This window comes from Apaloderma vittatum, unplaced genomic scaffold (genome assembly GCF_000703405.1).
Source record: "Apaloderma vittatum isolate BGI_N311 unplaced genomic scaffold, ASM70340v1 scaffold12424, whole genome shotgun sequence".
Lineage (NCBI taxonomy): Eukaryota > Metazoa > Chordata > Aves > Trogoniformes > Trogonidae > Apaloderma > Apaloderma vittatum.
The window spans coordinates 1-11,863 of record NW_009711034.1 but is presented as its reverse complement, the minus strand read 5'-3'; the positions used below and the strand labels follow the sequence as shown (position 1 = coordinate 11,863).

The 11,863-nt window shown below is 41.5% G+C and overlaps 1 protein-coding gene across 1 annotated transcript; it reads left to right on the top strand.

The window, feature by feature from the left end:
* Positions 1-476: 476 nt before the first annotated feature.
* PRL (prolactin) lies at positions 477-6,057 on the top strand. Its single transcript, XM_009867516.1, has 5 exons — positions 477-820; positions 2,327-2,508; positions 2,902-3,009; positions 3,961-4,140; positions 5,580-6,057. The coding sequence occupies exons 1-5, from the start codon at positions 793-795 to the stop codon at positions 5,769-5,771; spliced, it is 690 nt and encodes a 229-aa protein (XP_009865818.1). The 5' UTR covers positions 477-792; the 3' UTR covers positions 5,772-6,057.
* Positions 6,058-11,863: the final 5,806 nt, after the last annotated feature.

The window sequence follows — 11,863 nt, the reverse complement described above, 5'->3', positions numbered from 1 at the left end:
TGTTTTGCCTATGCTGGAAATGCCCATCTTTTACGCAGACAGTTTCCAAGTTGCCCTGTTTTTGTAGAAGTTTGTTGAGGTTTGGATTTTTTTTTTAATAATGTTGACTTGTTCACGAAACATTTCTGATTAAATATGTACATTCTTCCTCTTCAGCTGCTGAAAATTATTACTTTTTAACATAAGAACTGCCCGCATTTCTCTAAACATCTCTCAGACTGAGGATCAATTCTATCATGATTTGTGCTGTGTAATACCTTTTTGAACCTGATCTTTTTGAACAATTTCTGCTGTTTCTCCCACCACAGACATTGCAAAATATTGTTTGCCTCTCACAAAGAGACAGGATTTTAACATAGGCAAGCTAGGATACCTGAAGAAATAAGGAAGGATGAGTAGACAGGCGCTGGGAAGAGGAACAGCAGGCTAGAAACAATGAGAATACCTGTCTGGGAACTGACAACGGGAGCTTTCCGGGATCAATGGCATTTGCACCTCATTCAGGAAAAAAAATTTGGCACTCTCTTCATCCCACCATACATGGGATCCCACAGCTGAACTTGTTAATGAAATTCCCTCTCACAGTTAAAAACAAGAAACAAAAAAACACTGAATATGAATGTGGAAGAAAGACAATTTGATGTTTGTAATTATCGAAGTAAACTCCACGACCTGCTGAATGTATGCAAAATGGACCTGGGCTGGTGTATATAAAAGTGGCATGTGCGGGGAATAAGGGCAAGTATCGAGGCTTCTTTCTGGTAGAGCAAGTCATCGTACAGGATCTCTACCATGAGCAACAAGGGGGCTTCACTGAAAGGTGAGACTTTTGCCATTCACTTACTGCTAACTTTTATATTTCTTCACATTTAGACTGAATTAGGAAGTAACTGAATGTAACAGCTCTAGAAAGTGAGGTCTTCCAGACACCTAGTCTTCCAGTAATGGTGAAACCTGCCTCCACCTCAAATGTTTAGTGTCCGAAGCTTGGAACTATAAGGCAGCTTGTTGTACTCAGCCTTTTGTCTTCTAAGACCATCTTTGCATTGGGCAGTGTCACAAAAAATTGGCTTGGGGAACGTGACACCGCTACAGGAAAGACTGGACCCAGACTGCTTTGCTGCACCGCTCCAAAGACAATGGCTAAAAGTCTTTATCTGCAAGTCTAGAAATGATGTAGTAATTTTGAAGTGATTGTTTTCATAGCCATCTTCAGCTTTCTAAGCCAAAAAGTCCCAGGTTCCCTTATTCATAGAATTACTTCCCAGAGTACTTTCCTAAACACAGCGTGCAGTGTGTAACTTGTTTGTGTGGCAGGAGGAAGGCTTACTTCGATATTGTGCAAATGCACTTTTCTTGATTTAGGGTTTGAAAGAAACTTATCACCTGACAATATTAGGGACAGCTCTGCTGATTTATGGAGCACACTTTAAATTAGCATTTAAAATAAGTCTAGTGAACTAATACAGGCCGATTTCCAGAACTAAAATTCTCAGAGCATAGAACAGGATTCCTTGAATAAGTATTTTATTTAGCAAATATTCATCAAATTTACCAAATATTTGCTTTATTTTTTTTTCCCTTGTTTGTGCATATTTCATTTCACTTAACAGAAAACTTGACTCCATTAAGCTAATATTAAAGGTTTTAAACAGACGAGGTTTTGTGGTTTTGATAATGAGAAGTCCTATCTATCAGAATAGCTTTCAGAAGCTCAGGAGAAAAGACAAAAGATATCTAATTTCTTAGCAGTAGGCAATTTGGGGTTAAATTCTAAACAGCAAAGTAGTGCAGCTGGTAGAAATCTTCTGAAGGAGCTCTCAGGACAATCAAAAACTTAAGAGAGTGACCTAACTACCCTCCCACAAAATTAATATAAATTCCAAACGTTTTCAAAGAAGAAAAGGACATGTGGGAGGAGGAGAAGGAAAAAAAAAAAAAAAGACTAATCTATTTTCCAAACTTACGTCTTTGTGCAAATATAATTATGTATCTATATTTACACTGTGAATAAGACTGGGGTTTTTTTATTCTGTTTATCACTGCGTAATAAAGTCAGGCACGATAGTAAGAGACTTTTGAATACAGCGTACGTTGCAACGCAGATTACCTTGTCTCTTGCTATACAGCAAGGATGACAGAGGGGAGAAAGGATAACAGAATTACAGTGCTTCTCCTCCACTGAGTTTCAGCAGCCAATACAGGGGGTACTCTGAGCCCTGTGACAGCACAGCCAAAATCACCCCATATCTGGCTCTGACAGCTACTTCAAAGTGCACATACAACCCAAGGTGATTCCACTTTGGTTTGTTTTAAACCTGAACAGGTTTGTTGCTGGTGGTCCTTCTGGTGTCCAACATGCTCCTGACGAAGGAAGGAGTGACCTCCCTGCCAATCTGCCCCAGTGGATCTGTCAACTGCCAAGTTTCCCTTGAGGAACTTTTTGACCGAGCGGTTAAACTTTCACACTACATCCACTTCCTCTGTTCAGAAATGTTCGATGAATTTGTAAGTACTCTGCCTTTGCCTGAGTGTGAGAAAACATAAAACCACAATTTAATACTTTTTAAGCACAAACATGTGTTAACATACAAAATCCTTAAATATAACTACTGAGTAGGCACTGATCATCCCAACAGTGACCAAATCTGTGTATAGTGCTGACCACTGCTAAGATCCCCTACCATTCTATTAAAAGATACCATTTTCTCATCATTCTTTATCTGTGGGACAAGCTTATGTTTGCTGGGTGTCAGTTTTACTCTAAAGACTCACCAGAAACTTTTGACGTTTCCAGCATAAAAGCAGTGACAAAAGCAATGGAGCAACACCTAGTGTTGCTCGAACTGAAGCTCTTCTTACTTATCTGTTTCAATAATGCCTGTTCTTGCTGACCTGCAGGATGAGCGCTACGCTCAGGGCCGGGGTTTTATTATAAAAGCTGTTAATGGCTGCCACACTTCCTCCTTAACCACTCCTGAAGATAAGGAGCAAGCCCAGCAGATTCACGTAAGTCCCATTTCTAATGTCATTCAGTGTGAGACAGAGCTGGTAGAGAGAGAGGGTTAAGGAACAGAGAGGCAGCAGACAGAGAGAGAGGGAAATAGCTCAGTCAGAATTTTAAAAAAAAAAAAAAAAGCTGGAAGAGGAAAGCACCAAAACCCCAAGAAAAGTTGATCTAACATTTGCTGGTACAAAGGTACAGACTATACACAATATATGAGATGACTTTCATCTTCCTTCCTTTTCCTGCACGTCACATGCAGTCATTGCACCTCACTTCCAGTTATAACATAACCTCATGGAGCAATACCAGTTACAATGCTTGTACAGTACTGAGAACTCCACAACCTTTGAAAGTTATCTTAAACCACCTTATAGACAATTATCATATTCACAAATATAAAAATATATTGACCATATAATGAATGCTGTATGCAGGCAGAAGTAAATTGCTTTCCAATAACTGAAAGCATGGACATTACTAAATAAATGCTAAATAGGTATTCTTGCTGTTACCAGTAGGCAAAAGTAGACACATCATTGTCCAAGTACAAAGACTCTATTGCAAAATACTGCATAATACCTGTAAAGAGAAATATGAGATGTACATAAATTTAATAATTATAAACCCAAGGGACCACGAAGATAGTCTTGTGCAGAGATGAAACGCTGTTGTGTTTGCCAGTTTTTAACACGGAGTGGGTTTAGTGACATGTTCCAGTACAAGACTGTGACTGCTTGTGCCAATATAATTAAACATGATGACAACACTGACAAACTTCTAAAATGCCACTGCATAGAGATACCGAAGACAAGGCTACAGGGCACATTCAGTGGTAGGTCCTGGAATACGTTCCGAAATCACTATGCCCAAGGACACTGCTCTAAATGCCCCCTAATGCTGCCAGCATTTAGCCTTCCCGTTTTAACTGCCTTTTTCTTAACATGGGCAAGCAGCACGAGGACCTACTGAACTTAGTACTGGGAGTGCTGCGCTCCTGGAATGATCCCCTGATCCACCTGGTCTCTGAAGTACAAAGAATGAAGGAAGCCCCAGACACCATCCTCTGGAAGGCTGTAGAGATTGAAGAACAAAACAAGCGGCTCCTAGAAGGAATGGAGAAAATAGTTGGGAGGGTAAGTAACAGGTTCTTCACATCTCTCCAGCAGGAAGGAAGACGCATACAGCGGCAGGGCCTCCCTACCTGGAATAGGAGAGGAAACAGTAGATGTGAAGGAAAAAAAGACAGCCGAATCCGAGAACTTTTCAGCTTTTCTTCCTTCAGCTACCTTTTCTTCTGCTATCTTGCAATTGCTAAAGAGACAATGTGATGTGACTGGCATAGCATAATCCCCGTACTCCCAGTCCTGCTTCCAGGGAAGGTGTAATTATCAGGACTGCTCATGGTCATTCTATATCTGAGTATTTTGAATTTGCAATCCTGATTTTAAAAGGCATGTGTCTGTGTTTTTTTCACATGCACATATTTCTATGTACAGTCTTGCGTATTTCTCTGCATACATATAGGTAATGTCTAGCTTTCAGATACTGTGTTTAAAAGTGTTCCGGAAGTCTGGGCTATTGCAAAGATGTGGCATACAGCAAAATAACTCTGGTATCTCTCATTTCTCTTTTTGCACCATACTGGCTCCTCTGAGCTCTGGCTCTGCCTTGGTTCTCCCTGCACTTGTACGGTTAGACAACAAGGCTGCTGTCTGACAAAAGCCATACTCAAATACCCCTTGTTATCAGTCACTGACTGAAAGCTTTCCTGAATAAAATCAGCTCTAGCTTGTTTATTTTTAAAGAGGACTCTGTTAGTCTCTGAATATATCATTCTGTCAGCAAGCTAGATGTTAACAAGAGGCTCTGACTTTACTGGCTTTTGCTCAGGCTCTGAACAGCTGAAGAGCATTAAGAGTGCCACCATGTCTGTATCCACTGCTTCCCACTGGATCACTCATGGTCTCTCTCCCTTTCACTTACATGTCTCTTTACTCAGAAACCTTAGCCCATCCAGGCCACAAATGCATTTATCAGTGTAATCAAATACATCTCTCTCCCATACCCAGATGTAAAAAAGGTGCAGGCGAGGATCTGAGATACAGTAGAAGTCAGGTTCTGCTACAGTTACCCTGTCACCACCTCCTCATTCACGGTATTTACGGAAGGAGGTTGAAGACAAGGCTGGCAAATTCATTAGTGTCAAACCATGGGTTTCAGTGGTAGTAGCTCTATCCTTTTTTTTCTCGCCTGTGGCTTAAACTGAGTGATAGAGGCCCCACAGATACTCTCCTACATGCTTTTAGAAAGCATAGCTGGTGGGAAATAAGGATGATGCAGAAGCACCAATAGGCACAGACTGCTGGAAAACAAACTGAAAAATCTTACAAATTCCTTCAAAATCTGCATGAAGATACAGAACATTATACAGAATAGTGGGAACCGTGACAGGAGACACTTTACAAGCCATACACTAGCAATTAACATTCCTCAAGCACAGTGTTTTCAATGCGCTCTTCTACCCCCTGTCACATTCACTGTCATTTCCTGCAGTGTCATTTTGTGTCTTTAGGTTAATTCTGGTGAGATTGGAAACGAGGTTTACTCTCAGTGGGAAGGCCTTCCATCCCTGCAACTTGCTGATGAGGACTCCAGACTCTTCGCCTTTTACAACCTGCTGCATTGCCTCCGCCGAGATTCCCACAAAATCGACAACTATCTCAAGCTTCTGAAGTGCCGCCTAATCCACGACAGCAATTGTTAAGCGCTCATGGGCCTCATCACCCATTGAAATCATTCTCTGTGGTGTTCTTATTGCTTCGTCACTTTTCATTGCAAACTTTAAGAAAAGTCATACTGTACAGTAACTTTCAGGCATGTTTGTGTGAATTCTGGCTGCAACTATTAGCACCGTTTATCTTGGTGTTTCAAAATGTTGTAAATTACTTGTATGACGAGAATACACTTTTCTCTCTAATCTCCCAACCTTGTAGCATTGCAGTGATAACCAGATGATGCAGATACAAATAAAAATGTTATTAAATCCAAAAGTGCATAGCACTGAGTGGTATCAGTGAATGAAAAATAGCTGGTATGGTTTATATCTTTAGCAGTAGCTTCTCTTTTTGGATCTGTCTCCATTTACTAAAGACGAGATATCATACTTCCATCGCTCTTCACCCTCCCTCCAAAAACCAGTGGGGGGAAAAAAAAAAGGAGGGACTTAAACAAGCAAATTAATCACCTATTGCACTAGACTATCCTAAACTAAAAGTTATCGTCTGAAATCCAATCTACTTGGATTGATGATTTTACTCTGTGCAAAACCTGTCTGAGTAGGGCAAAGAATCATAGAATCATAGAATCATAGAATGGCCTAAGCTGGAAGGGACCTTAGAGATCATTTTAATCCAGCCTCCCTGCACCTGTCAACTAGATCAAGAAAGGTAAGAAATCCATCCTGGCTAACATAGCCACCGATTCCCCATGTAGGCTATGGAGAGAGAAGACACATCCAGAATTTCAAGGACAGAGATCAAGGTACATCTGCATCTCCACTGGCTGGAGAAAAGGCATTTCCAAAGGAAGGTTTATTATGTTTGAGGTGACTATCTGAGGGCAAAGGAACTGATGGGTTTCAGTAGGTACCAACAGGAAATCCTGAGCATCCGTACCTTACCCACCTGTCCTCCACATTCCTTACAAGTGATGTGGTGGTTGCAGTTGCTCAGAAAACTTTGAAGCCATAAAAAAGGCACTAGTTGAGCCAAGGTGCCTGCTGTCCCAAGCCCAAGTGTCTCCACTCAAACTTTTTAGGGTACACATTTCAAAACACTATGGTCAAACATTGCAGAATTGGAGACACTAAACCAGTTGACTGCTTTTGAAAAAATCTGGCTTATGGTCACAGAGCAAGTTAAGAAGCCAAATAGCAGCTGGAGCCATTGAACTTACCTAACTATTGTCTTTGGAAGCCATCAAAACCTCGGCTTTGGCTTCATCATACAGCTTCAGCAAAGAGGAGCTTAAATTCAGATCAGGTCTCCACACGTTTGACTTCCCACTAGACAAGCATGCTGCGCTGCTCCGGAGTTGAGCCAGCTTGGAGGAACAGCAAAACACCAGAGAAGATGGGTTTGAGGGCTTAAGCCTCTCATTACCACAACAGAATAAGCACAGCCATAACAGGTATTTACACAAGGGATTAGAAAATACCAACTGCTAGAAAGGTCGCATTTCAGTCATCTCTGTAAGGACGTAATGATACTTGCATTTCTAATTATGTATGTATATATAATGGCCTTCTAATCTCTTCATGTTTTCAATTATTGATTGCCTCAGGCTTTATCTGGATAAGTATATACTAAGCCCATTTTTAATATATATAAAATCATGTGTACAACAAACAAATTCCTTTGTTGGACAGCCACAACTGACATCCTTCATAAGCTCTGAACTGCACAAATCTTCCGGCACAGGCAGCAGCGGTTTAACAACACACAGCTGCACACCACCACAGTCAGAGAAGAAAATGGGTAAAATTTGCCAGGCAAAATGCAAGTGCCCAGAATAGAATTTAATCTGATCATAATATTCTATTTTCTGTTATAATGCCAATGGGGGAAAAAAGCATTTTAAAGGGGGGGAAAAAAAGAAATAAAAAATCCTTTGTAATTATCACAAATGCTTAGAATTACAGTGTGAATTCTTATTCAAAAGAAAACATGAATAATGGGACTGCTCTGCACTGAGCTGAAAAAACGATTATGTCTCGCTGAGTAAACTCCTACCTCAGAATCTCTTTAGAATTCAAAAGCAACTTGATTAATAGGGCAGACATTCATAATTTTACACTTACATGACTAGATCTAAAACAATAACTTTCATTAACTGCTTAAAAATTACAGTGCTAAAACAATTGTTTAAAACGTGCATGCACTGGCTTTATTATAGCCTGGTTTAGTGCAATTATGAGTTTTTAATTTCATAAAGAAAGAGAGAAGAGAATGATAAAAAGAGATTCTAAACAACTGAAAAGCTAACTGCTTTGCAGCTGTTTAGCTAAAGGGGTATTTAAAAGTGATCTGCTTAATATTCTGAGTTATCACAGCTGTCACAGAGACAGAAAGACGTCGAACCCCATGAGCACACTCAATGTTACACCTTCACTGTCAAGTGCCCTGGCACAGACGTGGCATTTGGACCCTGGATGTTCAAGCCACAATACAAACCAATTGGCACGTCCCTTTCTTTTTTCAGTTGCTAATAGGAACAATGCATTCTTATCTCACTAATATGTAATTAATTAGTGCATGTTCATAAGAACTGCACAACTATTGTCTTTCATCCAATAAAAGATAGCCAATCTCTTACAAACCTGAGTTTAGAAAAAATGGTTCTTTCTACGTGAAAGAAGCTGATACCAATGAAAGGTTTTTTCCAAGTGTATTAACCTCTGGCTACTTTAGGTTTCCAGCTTTTGAAATGGCTAGGTTTCTAGTTATTTATTCAATATTCAAATTGGCCACAATTAAATCTCTGCGTTTTTTTAACTTCTGTTCATTTAAGATTGCTTAGTGATAGGAATGGAAAAGAAAGCTCCAGGTGGTTGAAATACAGGCTCACTTCTGTTCCCTTTGAAAATGGTATTTGAGCTTCCATAGGTGGCACTTAACTGACGGTAAGACCTTGGGATACCAAATCTAAATGGGAGGAAGTTCAAAGTAATTTACCACCGAAAGCGTTTATCACTGAACACATCAGAGCAACAGAGATATGCAAAATTAAAAGCTAATTTACTCTACATGACTTGGGTCTAGACTCTAGGACTACATCCAGCCATTGGAGCAAATAGAAATAATTTTGAGGATGATTTTAAAGACAGTGAGGGAAGATTTTACTGACAGTATATGCCATTTTGAATCAGCTGCTTAACTGGTAACGTGATAATCTCTCTACTTATCTTTGGTGAAGAAAACGTTCAGAGACCTCTCCCATTTTCTTTGATTTTTTTAAATTATTTTTTTAAGCCCCACAGACAGATGCTGTAGAATATAAAGAAAATACTACGCTATTTTAAAGGAAAATACCAAGCTCACCTTTCAATCTATGACTATATTGTGCACCGAGTTGCTTACTTTGATGCTAGTTCTCTTTCATATCACCATATTTATGATCTTTTAATCATCCAAGGAGCACTAGAATCTCATCATAGAATCACAGAATCTTAGGGGTTAGAAGGGACCTCAAAAGATCTAGTCTAGCTGCCCTGCCAGAACAGGCTCACGTACAGTAGGTCACACAGGAATGCATCCAGGTGGGTTCTGAATGTCTGCAGAGGAGACTCCACATCCTCCCTGGGCAGCCTGTGCCAGGGCTCTGGCACCCTCACAGGGAAAAAGTTTTTCCTGATATTTTTGTGGAACCTCCTGTGTTCCAGCTTGTACCTATTGCCCCTTGTCCTGTCATTGGACAACCCTGAGAAGAGCCTGGCTCTGTCCTCCTGACACTCCCCCTTGACATATTTATAAACATTAATGAGATCACCTCTCGGCCTCCTCTTCTCCAAGCTGCAGAGCCCCAGCTCCTTCAGCCTTTCCTCATAAGGGAGACGTTCCACTCCCTTCATCATCTTTGTGGCTCTGCGCTAGACTCTCTCAAGCAGTTCCCTGTCTCTCTTGAGCTGAGGGGCCCAGAACTGGACACAATATTCCAGATGTGGCCTCACTAGAGCAGAATAGTGGGGGAGGACGATGTCTCTTGACCCACTTTCTAACACACCCCAGTATGCCATTGGCCTTCTTGCCCATGAGGACACAGTGCTGGCTCATGGTCATCCTGCTGCCCACTAGAACGCCCAGGTCCCTTTCTCTCCAGCAGGTCGATCCCCAACCTATACTGGCACATGCAGTTATTCTTTCCCAAGTGCAAAACTCCACACTTGCCCTTGTTGAACTTCGTAAGATTTCTGCCCGCCTAGCCCTGTAGCCTGTCCAGGTCTCTCTGAATGGCTGCACAGCCTGCTGGTGTGTCAACCACTCCTCCCAGTTAGCATCGCATGCTAACAGAGAATCATAAAGGTTGGAAAGGACCTTAAGACCATCAAGTCCAACCTACAGCACTACACCACCCTAACACTAAACCACCTCCTCAAGTGCCACATCCAACCGTTTTTTAAACACGTCCAGGAATGGTGACTCCACCACCTCCTTTGGCAACCCATTCCAGTGCTTCACCATCCTTTCTGTGAAGGAGTTCTTCCTAATATCCAATCTAAACTCCTCCTGGTGCAACTTGAACCCGTTCGCTCTTTTCCTATCGCTGTTCACCAGGGAGAAGAGGCCAACACTCGTCTCACTACAGCTGCCTTTCAGGTAGTTGTAGAGAGTGAGAAGGAGTGAGAAGGAATGATAAAAAGTGATAAAGTCTCCCCTCAGCCAACAAGGAGCAAACATTTGTACAAGGAGCGATCATTTGAACCTACCTCCCTCTCCTCGAAGTTACACTTTTAAAAATCACAAGAGGAAGACTTAAATCCCACACGGTCTGTCTGTCTTGCGACATGAGCAAACGCTCACAAATGCATGTTACTCTCAGGGAATAAAGATTCTAAATTAATTTTGAGCTTTTATTTTTTCAATGCATACAGCACTTTCTTACTTTTTCTAAATGCTAGCAATAGTAACCCACGTTCTAAAATCACTGCAGGCAAACAATAAACTTCTATTAGTGGGACCTTACAGAGGACAGGAACAGGATCCTAAGGTGAGCAAATCCTTACAGTGGAAGGCTGATGCAGTGGTTTGGTCCTAACTGGAGGCAAGGAGCTCACCAAAGCCGCTCTATCACACCCCTTCTTTTTAGAGGGACAGGGGAGAGGGAAGATATAACAAGAGGCCCATGGATTAAGATAAAAGCAGTTTAACATAGCAATAGCAAAGGCTGCGCATGGAAACAAAGATTATTCTCTAATACCAAATAAATGTAATAGCCAAACAAAGATTATTCCCTACTTACCAGCAGCAGGTGATGTCCGGCCGCTTTCCCAGGAAGCAGGGCTCCAGTATGCGTAGCAGTTGCTACAGAGGACAAACACAAATAGCTGTGTGAGAACTGCTCAGCAGTGGTCAAAACTCTGGGGTGCTATCAACACTCTTCTAGCTACCACTCCCAAAACGCAGCACTGAGAGAGGTTCTGTGGGAAGATTAACTCCACCTCAGCCTGACCCAATGCAGCTGACTTAGTCACACAGGTGGCTCTGATAGAGGACAATATGGAGCAAGAGAATAGTGAAGTGTCAGTTGAGATCCTGTAAGGAAAGCAATGAAATGGGAATTAAGGTTGAACAAAGAGGGTGGCAGAGGAATCATTAAACTTCCCAGGACTGTGCGTAAGAGCAGTTCCTCTTTCCCCTTCCCATTTCTCTCTTTCAATCCTGTCTCATTTCCCTTGGTCACTGCTATACAGGAACTCCTTTTCTCCAAGGCACTGATCACCACCACCCTCGCCATGCCCTCCATCCTGCTATCAAAAAACTGCAACACGCATACGAACTGGGTGGGCACTTCTGTTAATTAATTCATGAATGTGCATACGGCAATTTATATATGCTGAAAGTTTCACCACCCCCAGCGTGCGCATATTTGGTGGAGATACCCCCTACGCATCCGTCACCATAATAAAGAATATCTGCTTAATAACTGTGGTTATTTTTTCCGCATCCATGTGTTTAAAAGCCGTCCAGACGTGGTGCTCAGGGAGATGGATTAGAAGTGGGCCTGGGAGAGTTAGTCTTGACGATCTTAAAGGTCTTTTCCAACCATAACGATTCTATGATTCGATGTCTGCAGATGCAG